At 43.5% G+C, this 21,490-nt stretch overlaps 1 protein-coding gene across 1 annotated transcript; it reads left to right on the forward strand.

The window, feature by feature from the left end:
• The first annotated feature begins 1,095 nt into the window (after positions 1 to 1,095).
• LOC109201597 (protein NLRC3-like) lies at positions 1,096 to 14,264 on the forward strand. Its single transcript, XM_025906166.1, has 5 exons — positions 1,096 to 1,153; positions 1,238 to 1,357; positions 11,258 to 11,336; positions 12,018 to 12,243; positions 12,457 to 14,264. Exons 3-5 carry the CDS (start codon positions 11,334 to 11,336, stop codon positions 14,262 to 14,264), a joined length of 2,037 nt encoding a protein of 678 aa, XP_025761951.1. The 5' UTR covers positions 1,096 to 1,153; positions 1,238 to 1,357; positions 11,258 to 11,333.
• The last annotated feature ends 7,226 nt before the right edge of the window (positions 14,265 to 21,490 follow it).

Raw genomic sequence — 21,490 nt, forward strand, 5'->3', positions numbered from 1 at the left:
TGTAAGTTTGCTTTGTTTCCTCCTTAAACAGTTTGTCTTTAGGAACTTTACTGTTTGTTCAGCTCATGTTTGATTTTTTCACACAACAAACTGTGTGTTTTTATTTCCGGTGTCTCCATTAAAGTCATAGAAGTCAGTGTAATGTTTTTCAACGAGGTCGAATGTGCCCGCCATTAAAACACACTGAATGTTGCCTGAGCTCGACCGGAGAGCTCCGGGTCTTTTTATTCGCAGGGACAGCAGGAGACGGAGAGCGGACTTCATAAATGAATATTTTGTTTACATGTATGTTAGATATAGATTCAACTTGTTGTTCTTCAAAAAAAGAAGAAGAAAGAAGAGACATCAACTGTTGGCTCTGCTCCAACCCTCCTGAGCTGAGCTTCAGGTTTAAACCCGCCTCCTTCCAGGAAGCAGCTCACATGTGTGTCCGTGTTTAGTGTCCTGGTGTGACGTGGAGCCTGTAGTTGGTGTGCGTTTTGAAGAACGCGTGTTCTTCATGTCAGAGAGCTGCTCAACATGTTTTCATGTTAGTATCTTTAGGATTTGATTTTAAAAAAGCCCTAATTGAATTCACTACCCAGGTTAAGTGGAATGAGTGGAATATTTCCCAAACAAAGAAATCCAATAACAAAAGATAAGATCAGTTTCTTTTTTTCTATCTTCTCTTTTCTTATGCTAGTTTTATTTCTCTGAATCTCCACAGCAGCAGGTGGAGGAGATGGTGTCATCATAGATTCTGTTTATAGAACCAAACTAGACTTAAGGATAATTTAAAACACTTTCAGACATCAGTATATGTAGCCACTAAAGCTGGTAGGTCTAAATTTCCCACGAGAAAGTTCTTTCACATAAAAGGAGGAGGTGCGCGCGCGTGCGCGCGCACACACACACACACACACACACACACGTACACACGCACATACACACGCACACACACACACACACACATATTTGGACAGCACACATGATGAAAAGCAGGATTTCAGTTGATGTGCACATGAATGATTTGTGTTTCCTCTGCAGGTGAAGGTAGAAAGTGTGTGTGAGCTGAACTGAGCAGCATGGATCAGTGTGAGGACAGAGAGGAGGGAGTCCCTCCCTCTAAAAGCACTCTGTGTGGGGAACATGAGAGCCAGACCAAAGCTCAGAGGTGAGATGACCATCTCTAACTGTCCATGACTCTTCTCCATGTCACAGCTCAGCACTCACATCACTGCTCCATCATTATTCACAGGAAGAAACGAGGAACTAAATGCAAACATGAACCTGAACCCAGCTGTGTCTCCTTAAAGAGTGACCGGTCTAAAGCTGACATTATTGATTTTAAAGTCCAGCCTCTGTCTGCTGCAGTGAGGTGAGCTGTGAACTCTTTGAACTGAACTCTTTGATTTAACTGCTTGATGTTGGATATAAACTGCAGTGCAAACACGTCATTCCCTAAATCCCATTTAAACTGTCTCTTAAAAACAAGCCTTTGGGTTCTAAACAACTGAAAATCACCTAAAGCAAACCAGAAGTAAAACATATTTTTTTTAAAAATCTAACATTTGGTCTTCTCCAAAGTGGTTAATGTTGTTTTTTGCGATCCGGCTGAGGAACATTCACATTACAAATTTTATTACTGCATGAATTCCTGGAATTAAAATGTCACAACAGAAAGAAATATTTGCTTTGTGAAGAAACACCAGTGAAATTAAATCATTAATTTTAAATCAGGCGTGTTTCGTCCTGCAGAGAGGTAATGTGTGTGTAAATGTTGTTGTGACTCAGTGTTTGTGAATAAATCTCCATCATGTTTAATGTCAGCTCAGCTTTTTTTCACACACATTTCTATGTTCATATGTGAAGCGGTGTGTGTTGGACTTTTTCAAATAAACAATCAGAATGTACAGAATGGATGTTCTAGGAGGTTTTTTCTGTCGCACACACACCCATCCTGGTGAAGTGCATCAAGTGGTTCATTATCATATTAAGACCCTGCTACCACCGTATTGGACTCATTCCAGTTCGCTTATCGCCCAAACTGGTCAACAGACGAGGCCATTGCCACCACCCTGCATTTCGCTCTCACCCAGGACGCATGGGTGAATGCTGTTCATAGACTTCAGCTCAGCATTCAACACAGTCGTTCCTCAGCACCTGATTGGAAAACTGAGCCTGCTGGGTCTGAACACCTACCGTAACTGGATCCCAGACTTTCTGATGGAGATTCCTCAGACAGTCCAGATCGATAACAGCATTTCCAACACCACCACACTGAGCACTGGAGCCCCTAAGGGCCAGCAGACCCCAAGCAGCTGGGGAAAGAGGGCGGCTGGGTGACGGTGAGGAGGAAGCATAGTCTTAAACAGAAACCCGAAGTACACCACCAACCTGTTCATGTGTCTAACCCTTGGTAATTGGTGATTCTGTTCTCAGACATGTGAAGCTAGAGACACCAGCACCAATAGTCAGTTGTCTTCCAGGGGCCAGAGCAGGCGACATTGAGGGAAATTTAAAAGCACTGGCAAACTGTAAATGTAAATTCAGTAAAATTATAATTCACGTCGGCAGTACTGACACCAGGTTACGCCAATCGGAGGTCACTAAAATCAATATTGAATCGGTGTGTAACTTTGCCAACACAATGTCGGACTCTGTAGTTTTCTCTGGTCCCCTCCCCATTCAGACCAGGAGTGACATGTTTAGCCGCATGTTCTCCTTAAATTGCTGGCTGTCTGAGTGGTGTCCCAGAAACGATGTGGGCTTCATAGATAATTGGCAAACCTTCTGGAGGAAACCTGGTCTTGTTAGGAGAGACGGCATCCATCCCACTTTGGATGGAGCAGCTCTCATTTCTAGAGATATGGACAAATTTATTAAACCCCTCCAAAATATGACTATCCAGAGTTGGGACCAGGAAGCAGAGTTGCAGTCTTACACACCTCTCTTCAGCCCCCCCCCCCCCCCCCCCAAAAAAAACAAAAAAAACAAACAAAAACAAAACAAAACATCTCCATAGAGACTGTGTCAGCTCCCAAGCAGACAAAAAATAATCTAAAAACAAGCAACAAAAAACCTAAACAACCTAAACAGTATCCACATCTGAACCAAAGAGTAAAACAGTGAAATGTGGATTATTAGATATTAGGTCTCTCTCCTCCAACGCTCTCCTAGTACATGACTTAATAATTGATCAACAAATCGATTTACTCTGCCTTACAGAAAACTGGTTGCAACGCGATGATTTTGTTAGTAATGTACAGTATATGTACTGTACTTTTTTACAACAAGTATTTTTTAAATTACCTTTAAAATCCCACTTTAAGGGATTTTTGAGGGGAGCCCCTTTAATTTTTCTCCTTCGCCTTGTAATCGGAAGGTTGCCGGTTGGAGCCCCGGCTTGGACAGTGTTGGTCGTTGTGTCTTTGGGCAAGACGCTTCACCCTTTGCCAACTGGTGGTGGTCAGAATGTGTCTGGTACAGAGCCATAGCAATTATCCAGAGTCTTCCCCTGACGTATGCTGCATGTAACATACTGTTGGTATCCTATAAAAGACTTGCCAGGGGAACAGTGGTTGAAATCATCCTGGATGAACTTGGGAGAGTCCGGTGATAATTGTTCCAGTTTGTACAGTTTTGGTGAAGTACTCACTCACATAGCTTTAGCTGCATCATCTCTGGGGTGGATGTAAACCAAGAAGATGGAAAGCTGTGGGAATTCTCGGGAGAGGCAGTAGGGACACAGGGAAAAAGCCAGAAGCTTGATGTCTGTAGTGCACAGCTTCTCCCTCAGAGTGACTGTAGAGCACCAGCTGCTGTTTACATACACCACCGCACACCGCCGCCATGTTGCTTATGATGCATTCATGATCTCCTTCCAGACGAAGAGGTAGTGAAAAGCTATCAATATGCAGCGTGCTGTCATCATCACTCGTGCAAGTGGTTGACGCAGGCTTGCAGCTCAACCACCTTGTTGCGGAGAGACCACACATTAGGTTAATAGACAGGAGTGCTCGTTGTTTGTGTGTCTCCCTCTTGAGTCTGGCTCTCACCCCTTCTTCTTTAATCCCCTCCTGGTTACCTTGTTTTTGTGAGTTTTTCGATTTCTGTGTCCAAGAGTATTTCCTTGGGAAAATAGTCAGTAGGAGCGGAGCGGAAAAGCCGGAGCCTGGGCTGCAGCTGCAGCTGAATGAGGGAGCCTCTGGTGTAGGTGAGCCTTGGGGTCATGTCGGAGTTTCAGAAGCGAGTCCAAAAAAATGAGGAAAAGGAAAGAATATGAAATGTACAGAGTAGATGGTGAAAAACAACAATGGAAAGAGCATTAAAGTTAGAAAAGAATGCAAAACTGCTCAGCTGACCGGCCAGTCGATCACACGAACAGTGAACTGGAACTGGAAACCTCAAATCACAGGCCGAGGGGGCGGTGTGGCAGAAATTTTAGTGCTCAGCTCAGATAAAATAATTATTGTGGGTGATTTTAACATCCATGTAGATGCTAAAAATGACAGCCTCAACATGGCATTTAATCTGTTATTAGACTCAATTGGCTTCTCTCAAAATGTAAAAGAACCCACCCACCACTTTAATCACACTCTAGATCTTGTTTTAACATATGGCATAGAAACTGAACATTTAACAGTGTTTCCTGAAAACCCTCTGCTGTCTGATCATTTCCTGATGACATTTACATTTACAATAATTGATTACACAGCAGTGGAGAGTAGACTTTATCACAGTAGATGTCTTTCTGAAAGTGCTGTAACTAAGTTTAAGAATATAATCCACCCACTGTTATCATCTTCAATGGCCTGTACCAACATAGAGCAGAGCAGCTATCTGAACGCTAACCAACAGTGGTTGATCATCTTGTTAATAACTCTGCCTCCTCTCTATGTTTAACACTAGATACTGTTGCTCCTGTGAAAAATATTCAAATCAGACATGTTTGACTCCGTGGTATAATTCTCAAACACGTAGCCTAAAGCAGATAACTCGTAAGCTGGAGAGGAAATGGCGTGTCACAAATTTAGAAGATCATCATTCAGCCTGGAGAAATAGTTTGCTGCCTTATAAGAAAGCCCTCCGCAAAGCCAGAACATCTTACTATTCGTCACTGATTGAAGAAAATAAGAACAACCCCAGGTTTCTCTTCAGCACTGTAGCCAGGCTGACAAAAAAATCAGAGCTCTACTGAGCCAACAATCCCTTTAACATTAACTAGTAATGACTTCATGAACTTCTTCACAAATAAAATTTTTATCATTAGAGAAAAAATTACCAATAATCATCCCACAGATGTAATATTATCTACAGCTACTCTTAGTACCATCGATGTTAAGTTAGACTCTTTTTCTCCAATTGATCTTTCTGAGTTAACTTCAATAATTAATTCCTCCAAACCATCAACGTGTCTTTTAGACCCCATTCCTACAAAACTGTTTGTCCCCTAATGTGTACCTAATTCCCTCCATATGTAGTAGAGCAGTCAGTTCTGTTAGCTACATTTTGAATTGAGGTATAATATCTGACTTCCAGAGAGTCAAGATAATTTTCTTAGCAATTACCATTCCGAACAAAACTGTAGTTTGTGCAGAAGAGCTGAGGTGTAAAAGGGAAGAGGAAGATCCAAACAATGCAATTATTGGGTCCGGCTCTAATGTGCAATTATAGATACCAGATAAACATTTAAAAATGTCCAACCTATAGTTATGCAATTTGGGACAAGTCCAAAATAAATGAGTGAGAGAGCCTTCAAGTTTACAACGATCACATATCACAAATCCTGTGCAGTTTAGTTTTTGAATAATGAAGTCGTTGGAGCACTTTGAATTGAATTGAATTAACTGATGCCTTACATTTATAGAGCAAGAATGGATCCTACACAGACTCCTCTCCCACATCTCATCTCCAGTTTGCAAACCAAGCTGCTCCTCCCATGCCATCTTCAAAAAGTCAGGTTTAAAATTTAAATTCTCAGAAAAAGCTTTCACAAAACCAGAAACCAACTTTTTAGAATCCGGGGAACTCAGGAGTGTAAAAATTGACCCCTCTTCTGGAAGAGATGGAAAATTAACAATACTCTGACGAACATAGTTTCTTATCTGTACATAATGAAAATGTGACGCAGGGAGAGAGAACTTGATCTGCAACTGAATAAATGATGCAAACTGCCTGTCAATATATAAATCTTTAAGAGTAATAATACATTTCTGTGTCCAGACCTCAAAAGAGGCATCTAAACATGAGGGTGGAAATGCATGATTACAATATATTGGAGTATGGATCGAAGTGTCTGGTAGAGCACAACCTTTTCTTCGTTTGACTAAAGATTTTAACGCAGTTTGAAACTATAAAATTATTGACCTTGGTTTGTGGATTAGAGGACGAAAAAAGAAGAGCAGGGAGGGAACTATTCTCAACCCCACCACACTCTATGACCACCCAAGGTGCGGTATCGTCAGACATGACCTTTTTGTACCCTTCCTGCCAGTAAGCAAGAGTTCTAGCGTTTGCAGCCCAATAATGAAACTGAAACAGTGGCAGAGCAAATCCACCCTTAAGTTTAGACTTACATAGATGAACTTTTGATATCCTGCGAGTTTTAAAAACAAACAAATGGTAATACTACTGAATCGATCACTTTGAAAAATTGCTTATTCAAAAAAAAAATTAAAAAAAATAGGTAAATTTTAAAATAAATATAGAAATTTAGGAAGGGAAACCATTTTAATTACATTAATGCGACCTACCATGGAAATAGGGAGAGCCCTCCATTTCCCAATGTCCTTTTTCAGTTTTTCAACTTGTTCAAGATAATTCAACTTAAACATCTATTTAGGATCCTTAGGCAAAATAACACCCAAGTATTTCAATCTGTCTGTAATTTTTAAAGGCAACATCCAAGTTTGCAGTTAAAGCCACAAACTCACTCTTCTGTCAATTATTGTATAACCTGAGATTTCCCCAAGCGACCTCACCACATCTAAAAGTACAGGAACAGATCGCTCAGGATTTGACAATAACAAAACAACATCATCCACATGTAAAGAAATGTAGTGCTTGATATTCCCCAATGGGACAGGGTCAATAGAGGGCTCATTCCTAATGGCTACTGCAAGAGGTTCAATAGAAATTGCGAAGAGCAAAGGGCTCAAAGGGCAGCCTTGTCGTGTCCCGCGGTGAAAAAAAAAGGCGCTGATCTATCTTGGTTAGTAAGAATGGAAGAAGAGGGATGCCTATATATCATATCAACCCATGATATAAACTGTTCGCCTAAACCAAACTTCTCCAGTAAAATGGTAAATGGTAAATGGCCTGTATTTATATAGCGCTTTCTAGTCCCTAAGGACCCCAAAGTGCTTTACATATCCAGTCATTCACCCATTCACACACACATTCACACACTGGTGATGGCAAGCTACATTGTAGCCACAGCCACCCTGGGGCGCACTGACAGAGGCGAGGCTGCCGGACACTGGCGCCACCGGGCCCTCTGACCACCACCAGTAGGCAACGGGTGAAGTGTCTTGCCCAAGGACACAACGACCGAGACTGTCCAAGTCGGGGCTCGAACCGGCAACCTTCCGATTACAAGGCGAACTCCCAACTCTTGAGCCACGATCGCCCCGAAGTATATAGGCCCACTCGACCTGGTCAAACGCCTTTTCAGCATCTAAGCTCAGTACTGGAACTTGGAAGCCCCCCAGTGCCTATGATACATTATGTTCATCAATCTTCGAACATTAAAGAAGGAAAACCTCTGGGGGACAAACCCAGTTTGATCCGCATGGATAATTGATCCAACATGTCCATTTAATCTGTTTGCCAAAATTTTAGTGAAAATTTTCATATCCAAATTCAACAAAGCAATAGGTCGATAAGAGGAACATTCTGTTTCATTCTTTCCTTCTTTCAATAACAAAGAAATATTAGCTTCATATAGCGTACGGGGAAATCTTTGAGTATGGAAAGAATGTTTAAACATTCTCAAAAAAAGTGGGGCCACCTTTTCAATGTATTTTTTATACAATTCAATACCAAACCCATCTGGGCCTGGGGACTTTCCATTGTAGAATGACTTAATAGCTTTCGAAACTTCTTCAATAGTAATATCTGAGTTTAAAGCCTCTCGTGCAGCGTCATTCATTTTCGGGAGATCCAGCTTCTCTAACTAATCAGAAATATTGCCCCAAGATTTCGACATATAGAGCTCTTCATAATATTCTCTAAATCGCTCATTAGAAGCTTTAGAGTTAATTAAAATTTCGCCTGATCTTGATTAAATTTTGTGTGTAGCCCTACTGGCCTGTAGGGCTCTCAGCTGCCGAGAAAGAAGCTTATGGGGCTTATCTCCAAACTCAAAATGCTTCTGTCTGATCCTAAATAGCTGATGTGTTACTTGACTAGATAAAATTGTGTTATACTCAAACTTCCTTTTAGTGATGTCTTGACACAATGAGGGACAAGACGAGGCCTGTGGTACTGTTCTAACTGTGTTAATTCAGCTTCTTTTTCGAACTGGCGTTTCCGGCATTCATTTTTTTAGTGAAGATTCAAAAGAAATAATTTCTCCTCACATTACCACTTTAAATGTTTCCCATAAAATCGAATCAGAAACGTTTATCATTAGTTTCCAAGAAATCTGATATTTTAGTTTTCATGAATTGGCAAAAGGATGTCTCAGACAGGAGTGACGGGTGAAAACGCCAGTTACCCTGTTGTTTCATACCACAGAAGTCCAGGACTAAAGAGGTTGGACAGTGATCCGAGATCAAGATGTTATGATAAGTTGAGCATACAACTTTAGACATCAATTTAGAATCAAGCAAAAAATAATATATTCTGGAGTACGATTTGTGCACTTGTGAAAAATAAGAGTAATCTCTCAACTCTTAATGCTTCAATCTTAAATATAATCAACCTATCTCTAATAATCGGCTATGTACCACAGGCAATCAAGCTGGCTGTAGTTAAAACTTTACTTAAAAACCATCTCTAGACCCAGCTGTCTTAGCTAATTAAAGGCCAATCTCCAACCTTCCTTTCATATCAAAAATCCTTGAAAGAGTAGTTGTCAAATAGCTAACAGATCATCTGCAGAGGAATGGCTTATTTGAAGAGTTTCAGTCAGGTTTCAGAGCTCATCACAGCACAGAAACAGCTTTAGTGAAGGTTACAAATGATCTTCTTATTCCCTCTGACAGTGGACTCATCTCTGTGCTTGTCCTGCTAGATCTCAGTGCAGCGTTCGATACTGTTGACCATAATATTCTATTAGCGTGATTAAAGCATGCTGTAGTTTGTATCACATTTATCTAATAGACTCCAAATTGTTCATCTAAATGGAGAGTCCTCTTCATACACTAAGGTCAACTACGGTGTTCCACAGGGTTCCACAGGGTTCAGTGCTAGGACCAAGTCTGTTTACATTATAGACAGTGTTGGGGAGTAACGGAATACATGTACTGCCGTTACGTATTTAGAATACAAAATATGAGTAACTGTATTCCGTTACAGTTACCATTTAAAAAGGTGGTATTCAGAATACAGTTACTTTGTTGAAATAAATGGATTACACGGCGGTACTTCCCTGTTTCATATTGTCGCAGGTCAGGATTGTTTGGGTTTCTTTGACAGCTGTGTTCTGTTGTTCCAGGCGGCAGCGTTACGGTTGCCATGGTTACAGGGTGACGCGCTCTCTCTCTCTGCGTGTTTCCTGGGTGAGAGAGCGCCTTTTTGTTGTTGTTGTTGTGCTAAGCTAATAGGCAGAATGCTACAGGCATAGCTCTAAAGAATGTAGCCTGATGGGCAGTGTAGTCCGTGCTGCAGGGAGAATGGACTACCATACCTGTTATGTGTCTGTGAGCGAGGGAGGGAGAGAAAGGAAAAGTCCGAGCTGTCACGGAGCAAAAACGGGAGCTGGAAGCATGTAAATGGCCTGTAAATGGTAAATGGCCTGTATTTATATAGCGCTTTTCTGGTCCCTAAGGACCCCAAAGTGCTTTATATATCCAGTCATTCACCCATTCACACACACATTCACACACTGGTGATGGCAAGCTACGTTCTAGCCACAGCCACCCTCGGGTGCACTGACAGAGGCGAGGCTGCCGGACACTGGCGCCACCGGGCCCTCTGACCACCACCAGTAGGCAACGGGTGAAGTGTCTTGCCCAAGGACACAACGACCGAGACTGTCCAAGCTGGGGCTCGAACCGGTAACCTTCCGATTACAAGGCGAACTCCCAACTCTTGAGCCACGATCGCCCCATGTAAATATAATAACCACAGCAGCCAAAAAGAGTGCCTGACGAGCCCATTTGTAGGTAAGCTATTAAGACACACATACACTGTGTTCGTGTTTTCCTCCGGAAAAAATAAGTTCCATTGGAGAAGCCTTTCAACGCAAAGTTGACCCAGACAACAAAGTAAAGCTAGTTTTTCGGCTACCAGCCGGACACGGAACCCGCCGTATTAGCCAGAGGTCCCTTTACTACGTTTCGGAGCCGCGGACCTTCAGTAACAGTAATAAATCACAGCAATAGTACATTCACGTAGTTGTAAACAGCAGATAATATATTAAGTAATCCAAAGTATTCAGAATCTGTTACTCTCATTGAGTAACATAACGGAATACGTTACAGAATACATTTTGGGGCATGTATTCAGTATTCTGTAGTGGAATACATTTTAAAAGTAACCTTTCCAACACTGATTATAGATGCTTCCCTTAGCCTAAAACGCTTGCCTGATATTGACACTTAAGTATGGGTCTGTTGACTGATTTAACTGACTGGCTTCAAGTTCCACACCACACAGCTGCTGGACCTGCCAGCCGCTCCTTCCTCGCTAGACTGCTATTACAAGTCCAATCACTGTCTTGCAAGCTCCATGATGACTGAGAAACTACACAGAAATTTATGTAGTTTCCAAGGGGTCAGGTATGGATGGCTAACTGTGTGCCTTAATCTTGGCAGGTTAGAAAACGCTAATGACACATGTCATGTGTGTCATTACTGTTAAGATAATTAGACCATTGGAAATATTACAAAAGATTTACCAGTCTTTATTCTTGTAAGAGCTCCAGGTATTTATAGGTGTAAGCTGGTTTTTTTTTCCTTTTTTATTTCGTTTTTCCTTTCTTTTTTTTTTTTTTTTTTTTTTTTTTTTTTGCCAGCAGCATTAAGATGGTGTTTTCTGAGAACTAAAACTCAGCAGTTAAAATATTGATCTTTCTCCTGTGTTGAACTAATTCTTCATGATTCCTCCACAGAGTGGCCCAGCAGAGCTCAGAGACTCCCAGTAGTCAGTCTACCCAGCAGCATGAAACACAGCTGGACTCCATATTTATGGTCTGTACATGTACAACTACTTTTACATCTATTCTGTTCAGTCATTTCTCAAAAAGAACGGCTATTTATACTTCAAACATATTGCAAGTATTAGTTTTTTGTAGTATTAATTGCAAGATAAGACAAGTTAGAAGCACAACTAAACATTGTTTCAAATAAACAATGAGCTTTGACAGCTGGGCTGGTCAAAAAAAATGTGTTTGTAATTTTATCTATACCCATGACCACCTTGACACATATTGCTACAGACATGTCCTTTAATTTTTGGCTGTCATGGTAGTGTCTAATAAACTATGTAAGCTGGATAAATGATTGGAAAACTTTAGAAAAAGTTATTTATCATATTATTATAGCATTTATTCCACTTTAAGCAAAGCAAAGTTGAGTTATCTGATCTCAGAATTTGATTTATTTTTTTGCTTGTTTTTTTAAACATTCCAATTTAACAACAATTAACAATTACCATGATGTAGCAATATTTACTCTGTTTCCAGAATCAAGATTTGCTGTGGACTGCAACAGAAATATGATTATGACATCATGGTGTATGACTTCATATAACCTGGCTATTTCTGTCTGTTGTTCCTGGTTTCCCTCTCTTCATTGTTCCTCTCTTCTTCCACTGCACCACCAGTTGAGGTTGTAATGTAACATATTAATTCACACAGTACTCTATTCCAGCTACTGCAGGACAACATCATCACTTTTGTGAAGAATGAACTGAAGAAGATTCAAAAAGTTGTCAGTCCAGATTTTCCGAAATACTTGGAGGGTCAGAGAACTGTTGAGGAGAAAGAGGGTGAGGATGAGGAGCAGAGGAGGAGCAGCAGAGAGGCATTTGTGAAGATCACACTGGACTTTTTAAGGAGAATGAAGCAGGATGAGCTAGCTGACCTTCTGCACAAAAGTAAGAGGATTTCCATAAAGATTTAAGCTGCTGGTTAAACAGGTTGTTTACTAATGTCTAACCCTAAAGTGATAGTCAAACATAAATATAAAAATTCTGGACTTATATTTGGACTAGTCTGCTGTACAATCTCAAGCGCCTTGATGCGAATGTTGTTGTGATTTGGCGCTATATAAATAAAATTGAATTGAATTAAATTATTATTTCTTTTAGGAACTTCGAATAGAGATGTCTATTGGAGTGAGTGTAAACTTAAATCTACACTAAAGAAGAAGTTCCAGTGTGTGTTTGAGGGGATCGCTAAAGCAGGAAACCCAACCCTATTGAATCACATCTACACAGAGCTCTACATCACAGAGGGAGGGACTGCAGATGTCAATGATGAACATGAGGTCAGACAGATTGAAATGGCCTTCAGGAAACCAGACAGACCAGAAACAACAATCAGACAAGAAGACATCTTTAAAGCCTCACCTGGAAGAGATGAACCAATCAGAACAGTGCTGACAAAGGGAGTGGCTGGCATTGGGAAAACAGTCTTAACACAGAAATACACCCTGGACTGGGCTGAAGACAAAGCCAACCAGGACATTCAGTTCATATTTCCATTCACTTTCAGAGAGCTGAATGTGCTGAAAGAGGAGAAGTTCAGCTTGGTGGAACTTGTTCATCACTTCTTTACTGAAACCAAAGAAGCAGAAATCTGCAGCTTTGAAGACTTCCAGGTTGTGTTCATCTTTGATGGTCTGGATGAGTGTCGACTTCCTCTGGACTTCCACAAAACTACAATTATAACTGACCCTAGAAAGTACACCTCAGTGGATGTGCTGCTGATAAACCTCATCAGGGGCAAGCTGCTTCCCTCTGCTCGCGTCTGGATAACCACAAGACCTGCAGCAGCCAATCAGATCCCTCCTGAGTGTGTTGGTATGGTGACAGAAATCAGAGGGTTTGCTGACCCACAGAAAGAGGAGTACTTCAGGAAGAGATTCAGAGATAAGAAGGAGGCAAGCAGGATCATCTCCCACATTAAGACATCACGAAGCCTCCACATCATGTGCCACATCCCAGTCTTCTGCTGGATCACTGCTACAGTTCTGGAGGATGTGCTGAAAACCAGAGAGGAAGGACAGCTGCCCAAGACCCTGACTGAGATGTACATCCACTTCCTCGTGGTACAGGCCAAGGTGAAGAAGATCAAATATGATGGAGGAGCTGAGACAGATCCACACTGGAGTCCGGAGAGCAGGAAGATGATTGAGTCTCTGGGAAAACTGGCTTTTGATCAGCTGCAGAAAGGAAACCTGATCTTCTATGAATCAGACCTGACACAGTGTGTCATTGATATCAGAGCGGCCTCAGTGTACTCAGGGGTGTTCACACAGATCTTTAAAGAGGAGAGAGGACTGTACCAGAAAAGACTGTTCTCCTTCATCCATCTGAGTGTTCAGGAGTTTCTGGCTGCTCTTCATGTCCATCTGACCTTCATCAACTCTGGAGTCAATCTGCTGGAAGACCAAACAACCTCCCAGACACGTGAAACAAGAGAATCTGCAGAGACACACTTCTACCAGAGTTCTGTGGACAAGGCCTTACGGAGTCCAAGTGGACACCTGGACTTGCTCGTCCGATTCCTCCTTGGTCTTTCACTGCAGACCAATCAGACTCTCCTACAAGGTTTACTGACAAAGACAGGAAATAGTTCACAGAACAATCAGGAAACTGTCCAGTACATTAAGAAGAAGATCAATGACAGTCTGTCTGTAGAGCAAAGTATCAGTCTGTTCCACTGTCTGAATGAACTGAATGATCGTTCTCTAGTGGAGGAGATCCAACAGTCCATGAGTTCAGGAAGTCTCTCCGCAGACAAACTATCTCCTGCTCAGTGGTCAGCTCTGGTCTTCGTCTTACTGTCATCAGAAAAAGATCTGGATGTGTTTGACCTGAAGAAATACTCTGCTTCAGAGGAGGCTTTTCTGAGGCTGCTGCCAGTGGTCAACGTCTCCAACAAAGCTCTGTGAGTAAATATGTGCTCATTTTAAAGATTTTTGTAACAAAATGATATAAAGTGTATTTGTCTTGTCTGCATGAAACAATAAAACTAATTTCAATAATAATTGTTTTAGACTAAGTGGCTGCAACCTCTCAGAGAGAAGCTGTAAGGCTCTGTCCTCAATTCTGACCTCCCCGTCCTCTAGTCTGATGGAGCTGGACCTGAGTAACAATGATCTGCGAGATTTAGGAGCAAAACTTCTGTCTGCAGGACTGGAGAGTCCGTATTGTACACTGGAAACTCTAAGGTTAGAATTCAGACAGTCAGGCAGTCATTTACTCTTCAGAAGTCAAAAGTGTAACTGGCTGTTTTTCACTAACTGTAATGTGACCTTTCTATTCTTTTACATTAAAAGAAAATGTCTGCTTTGTTGGCATTCTATTCAACACAACCTCACATTTAAATTGGCAGTTTCTTTGTTTGTTTGTTTTTTCCATTTTGATTTACTGCCTTAACACAACCTAAAATCTCACAAAAAACACTTAAAAAAATGGTTTTTTTTTAATTTTTTAGCGTTAAATCAACAACGTGTTTAAGAAATCATTTAAAACCTAAACCGCTAATATTAACTAGAGCAAAAATTTACTGCTATTGAGTATAGTTTACCTTTCTTTCACTAGAGGAAGCTAAACGCACGATGACTGTAGTTTGCCATTCATACCACTAGATGGACTGTAGTTTCATATTTATTTCAATAGGACCAACATTTGTGCAGAAATTTCATATATTGAAAAGTATAAAGGGCTATAACCATCAAAAGTCATAGAACACCATTTGCGATCAAGCCAGACGAAACTATATAACATATTGTAACATCCCTCCGACAGAAGACAGAGACGATCGGGGCTACTGTGGGCCATAGCCAATGCCAGAACAACAAGGGAAAAAACGTTTTTACAGAACCCCCGATAGAACCCTGCCATCCCAGAAACCGACGTAACGTGCACCGAGTTTGTGACACTGGAAAGTCCACAACAGCCTGAACTTTTTCAGTCACAGGCCATACCTGCCCTTGTCCCACTTGCTTGCCCAAATAGGTAATAGTAGCCTTCCCGAACTCACATTTAGAAAGGTTGAGCGTGAGGGAGGCATCGTTGAACAGCCCAAACACCTCAGAAAGTGTTGCGAGATGTTCAGGCCACGAGGTAAAATAGACAACTACGTCATCCAAGTATGCCTTGCACTTAGACGCTCCACACAGCACCTGCCGCACAAGGCGTTGAAATGTTGCGGGCACATTACGTAACCCGAAAGGCATCACTGTGTATTGGAGGAAGTGATCAGGCGTTAAGAATGCAGAGATCTCCGAAGCGCTAGGTGTTAATGGAACCTGCCAGTACCCCTTTAATAGGTCCAGCTTTGTAACATACTGAGCAGAACCAACACGATCGAGGCAATCTTCCATCCGCGGGAGCGGAAACGAGTCTGGTTTGGTAACCGCATTCACTTTCTGGAAATCTGTGCAGAAGTGGGCCATATTGTCTGCTTTCGCTACCAGAATACAAGGCGAGCTCCACACGTCATGACTGAAAATGGCAAGACCATGCTCAATGAGATATTCAACTTCCTACTGCATCAAGCTCCGCTTTGTGTAGTTTACAAGATAAGCGTGTTGTTTTATCTGCCTTTCAGTTTCCACCGTGATGTCATGACACAGGACAGATGTTGGTGATGATGCCTACGGTAGTCAGAAAACAAAGGTTGACACAGTCACTGGAAGCAAAACCAGCACCTTCTCCCAAAATTCCGAACCACAGATTTCTTGTCAAAACGTGCTTTCATACTGCCCTGGGCTCGCCTCAAGTGGTCGCGGGCCAACTGCACAAGAGAGACGTTCCTTAAAAGCACACACATAATCCAACACATTATCCTCCACCCGATGCGATTCGGACAACCATTTCTCCTTAAGTAATCGCAATGGCCCGCATACCGTGTGTCCACAAACAAGATCAGCGGGGCTGAAACTGAGGGATTCCTGCTTGGCTTCTCGAATGGCAAACAACAATAAGGGAAGCTAACTCAGAGGAGCGATTGCTTACCTAGCCCCCAAAAAACATAACCAAACAACAATCACTTACCTCCCTGACTAACTAAACATGAGAAAACTGTACCCAACTGAAAAGGCGATCCACTCCTTCTTCCTCCTGAACTTGCAAAGCAACATAGAGCATGTCGCAGCCCCAGCTGGTTGGGGTAAAACCGAGGATGGATGATTGCCGTCCTCAACCGCGCCGTCTTATACTCCACCTCCAGAGCAGCATTCAGTCCTGGTGTACCATCTTCGGGATCCACCACTCCTGGAGGCGCACCTGCACACTCACATTTGCATGTCATAATCCCAGCCCACAACGGCAGCCGTAACAGCAGTGTGTGTGACATTCCATCATTGTCCAACTGTTCTGACACACACACCAAACAAACAAACAAACAAAAAATATCTAAATTGCACACTACCTACTAACTGTGTAAATTCTCTGTTATAACTGGTTTTCCTTGGCCTATCAAAAAAAAAATATTACATATCAGAATTTGATGAAATTGTCTATTTCTTCTTAAACAAATAAAACAAGAAATCTCACAAAGTCTTCTTCAGGTGTTTGAGGGTGCATGGAATTTATCCAACAAGTCTACATGTATCTTGGACTTGGCATTTGACTATCATTCATTTGTTTGTGACAAATAAAATTTGAATTTGAATGGATATTTTATCCATAAAAATAATTGAAAATAAGCCTTTAGTGAAGTGTTAACAAATGTATTGTTTTTTTTGTGTGTGTGTGTGTGTTTATATAGTCTATCAGGCTGTCTGATCACAGAGGAAGGCTGTACTTCTCTGGCTTCAGCTTTGAGCTCCAACCCCTCCCATCTGAGAGAGCTGGACCTGAGCTACAATCATCCAGGAGACTCAGTCCAGAGTTTGTTGGCTGGACTGAAGGATCCACATTGGAGACTAGACACTCTCAGGTATGGAGAGAATGTCTGATAGAGGAGGAAGAGCTGAAAACATCAGCTGTGTCCAACATTCAGTTCCTGATTGTTTCATGCAGATGTCACAAATGAAGGGAAGATTTTTTCTTGCTCATTACAGACAATCTAAGGAGCTTGAAAAGAGCAACTGGACTTATAAAATTTTCTTGCAGACATTTCATATGAGAAGCTTGTTCAGTTCTAAAATCAAATTTTGGAGAGACTTAGGTATTTAATTTAATTTAAAATTTGGTTATCTCTAAAAATGGTCGTTGAACCATTATTAATTATGTGCCTCATCACATGAGCCAAGGTGTGAAATAGATAGAAATGTTCAGCTGAGTCTTACCCTGTAAAGGTAGCTGCCATCTCTGTCCCACATCTTGGGTAGCACTGCTCTGTGCTGTCAGGGTCCCATGTATGGGTTGGGCTATGTTGTCCAACAGGGATGACATCTTAGCCACCATTCTCCTTTCTCCATTCTTACTCACCACCTCCACTGGGTCTAGAGGGCATCCTAGAAAAAAGCTGGCCCTCTGGATCAGCCTGTTCAGTCTCTTCCTGTCACCAGTAGAGATGGTGCCGCCCTAGCAGACCACACCGTAAAAGATGGCTGAGGCCACCACAGAGTCATAAGTCTTCAGGAGTGAGCACTTCACTCCAAAAGACCTCAGTCTCCACAGCAGGTACAGCCTGATCTGCCCTCTTCTGTAGAGGGTGTTTAAATTGTGAGTCCAGTCAAGTTTATCTCAGATGTACACCAAGGTACCACAGCCTCAATGTCCATACCTTGGATGTTTAGTGGTTGTAGTAGATGATGTTTTTGCTTGTGGAAGTCTACCACCAGCTCCTTGGTTTTTCTTGTGTTGATCTGGAGGTAGTTCTGCTGGCACCAGTCATCAAAGTCACTGAGTGAGGTGTTCCAGAACATGCCCGGAACACCTCACCCAGGAAGCACCCAGGATGCATCCTTGTCAGATGCCCAAACCACCTCAGCTGGCTCCTTTCAATGTGGAGGAGAAGCAGCTCTACTCTGAGCCCCTCCCAGATGGCTGAACTTCCCTACCCTCTCCTATCTCTAAGGGAGAGACCAGCCACTGTTCAGGGGAAGCTCATTTCCACTGCTTGTATCTGTGATCTTGTTCTTTTGGTCACTACCCACAGCTTGTGACCATAGGTGAGGGTAGGGACGTAGATCAGACAGGTAAATTGAGAGCTTCGCTTTTGCGCTCATCTCTCTCTTCACCACAAAGGACTGGTGCAGCAGCTGCAGCACCAATCCGTCTGTCGATCTCCGGCTCCATTCTCCCATTACTCACAAACAAGACCCTGAGATACTTAAACTCCTCCATTTGGGGTAGGAACTCGTCCCGGACCCAGAGTGGGCACTCCATCCTTTTCCGGCTGAGAACCATGGCCTCGGATTTGGAGGTGCTGATCCTCAGTCCCACTGCTTCACACACGTCTGTGAACCGTTCCAGAGTGAGCTGGAGGCCAGCAACCGATGGAGCCAACAGAACCACATCATCCACAAAAAGCAGAGATGAGATTCTGAGACCACCTACGTGAAAGACCTCCGCCACTTGGCTGCGCCTATAAATCCTGTTCATAAAAATTAAGAACAGAATTGGTGACACAGGGCAGCTCTGGCGGAGCCCATCACCCACAGGGAACAAGTCCGAATTATTGCCAGCAATGTGAACTGAGCTCTTAATGGTTGTATAGGGATCAAATAGCCCGTAGCAATGTGCCAGACACCCCATACTCCCATAGCACCTCCCACAGGACACCCCAAGGGACACGGTCGAATGCCTTCTCCAAGTCCACAAAACACATATAGACTGGTTGGGCAAACTCCCGTGCACCCTCAAGTATCCTTGAGAGGATAAAGAGCTGGTCCAGTGTTCCGCAACCAGGACGAAAACCACATTGTTCCTCCTGTATCTGAGGTTCGACTAGCAGCCAAACTCTCCTTTGCAGCACCCTGGTATAGAATTTTACAGGGAGGCTGAGGAGTGTGATCCCCCTGAAGTTGGAACACACCCTCCAGTCCCCCTTTTTAAAAATGGGGACCACCAGCCTGGTCTGCCAGTCCAGGGTTACTGCCCCTGATCTCCACGCAACATTGTAGAGGCTTGTCAACCAGGACAGCCCTACAACATTCCGAGCCTTCACGAACTCGGGGCGGACCTCATCCACACCAGGGGCTCTGCCACCAAGGAGTTGTTTAACTGCCTCAGTGACCTCGCCTTCGTAAATTGGCAGGTCATCCCCCTCATCCCCAGACTCTGCTCCCTCCTTGGAAGACATGTTAGTGGGATTAGGGAGGTCGTCCAAGTATTCCTTCCACCGCCCGACTATTTTCTCAGTCAAAGTCAGCAGCACTCCACCAACATTATCCACAATACTGGTAGAGCACCGCTTTCCATGCCTGACGGTTTACCAGAGTCTCTTTGAGGCAGTCCAAAAGTCTTTTTCCATGGCCTTTCCAAACTCCTCCCACACCCGAGTTTTTGCTTCAGCCACTGCCTCAGCCACATTCCACTTTGACTGTCGGTACCTGTCAGCTGCCTCCGAAGTCCCACAGGCTAGCCAAGCCTGACAAGATACCTTCTTCAGCCTAGTGGCTCCCTTCACCTCTGGTGTCCACCATTTGGTTTTGGGGAATACCACCACGACAGGCACCAACCACCTTGCGGCCCTAACTCAATGCTGCAGCTTTGGCAATGGAGATGCTGAACATGGTCCATTAGGACTCAATGTCCCCAGTCTCCCTCTGGATGCTGTTGAAGCTCTGCCAGAGATGTGTGTTGAAGATTTCATGGACTGGGGCCTCTGCGAGGCGTTCCCAGCACACCCTCACTACATGTTTAGGCGCACTGGGTCTGTCCAGCGTCCTCCCCAGCTCAGCCCCTCTCTTTACCTGATTGTCCAGAACATATGGTCGCAGGTCTGGTGATACGATTACAAAATTGATCATCGACCTGTGGCCTAGAGGGTCCTGGTGCCATGTGCGCTTATGGACACTTTTATGTTCGAACAAGGAGTTTGCTATGGCCAAACTGTGATTTGCACATAAGTCCAATAACAAAACACCGCTCGGATTCAGATCAGGGAGGCCGTTCCTCCCAATCACGCCCCTCCAGGTATCGCTGTTGTTACTCATATGAGCATTAAAGTCTCCCAGTAGGACAACAGAGTCTCCAGGTGGTGCACCTTCTAGCACCCCACCCAAGAAGGCTGGGTACTCTGAACTGCAACTCGGCGCATAAGTGCAGATGACAGTCAGGACTCGTTCCCTGAACCTAAGGCGCAGAGAACAAACCCTTTCATCCACCGCGAAGAACCTCAATGTACAGGCAGCAAGCCGAGGGGATAGTAGCATACCCACCCCAGCCTGCCAGACTGAGACAGAGTCCACCCCCTCTCCGGGAGACTGGTTCCAGAGCCCAAGCCATGCGTAGAGGTAAGCCCGACTATATCTAGCCGGTACCTCTCAACCTCACGCATTAACTCAGGCTCATTCCCCACGAGAGAGGTGACATTCCATGTCCCTATTGCCAGTCTTGGTAGCCGGGGATCGGTCCGCCAGGGCATCTGCTCCTGGCCTTCTCCCGGCACACAATGCACCCGACCCCTACAGCACCTCATGCGGGTGGTGGGCCTGCAGCAGGATGGGCCCATGTCCCCTTTTCTGGCTGTGCCTGGTCGGGGCCCATGGAATAAGGCCCGACCACCAGACGCTCACCCCCAGGCACCCTCCCCAGCCTGGCTCCAGGGCGGGCCCGGTAACCCTATCCCGGGCAGGGTAAACTGTTCTCTCAATGCTTCCTCATAAGTGTATTCATGAAAATGTTGCACTGTTACTTTATCAGTGTCTAACAGTATGTAAATGAGAGCCATGTAATGTCCAGTTGTGTATGCTGAAAGAGACTGTGCCGGTCTGACCTCTCCCCCCCTCCTCCTTTCAGGGTGGAGCCTGCTGGAGTCCGATGGTTGAGACCAGGTCTGAGGAAATGTAAGTGGGTTTTTAATGTGATTCATGAAAATAAAGAAGCACACATTCAACCATCTTCAAACTGTCACATCACTCATTCACATCTCTGATGTCAGGAGTCAATCAATGAACAGATGATCAATACCTGCAGCTGGATTGTGTTTGTTCTCTCCATCAGATTCCTGTCAACTCACAGTCGACGCAAACACAGTACACACAAAACTCCAACT

This window comes from Oreochromis niloticus, linkage group LG3 (assembly GCF_001858045.2).
Source record: "Oreochromis niloticus isolate F11D_XX linkage group LG3, O_niloticus_UMD_NMBU, whole genome shotgun sequence".
NCBI classification, from domain to species: Eukaryota; Metazoa; Chordata; class Actinopteri; order Cichliformes; family Cichlidae; genus Oreochromis; species Oreochromis niloticus.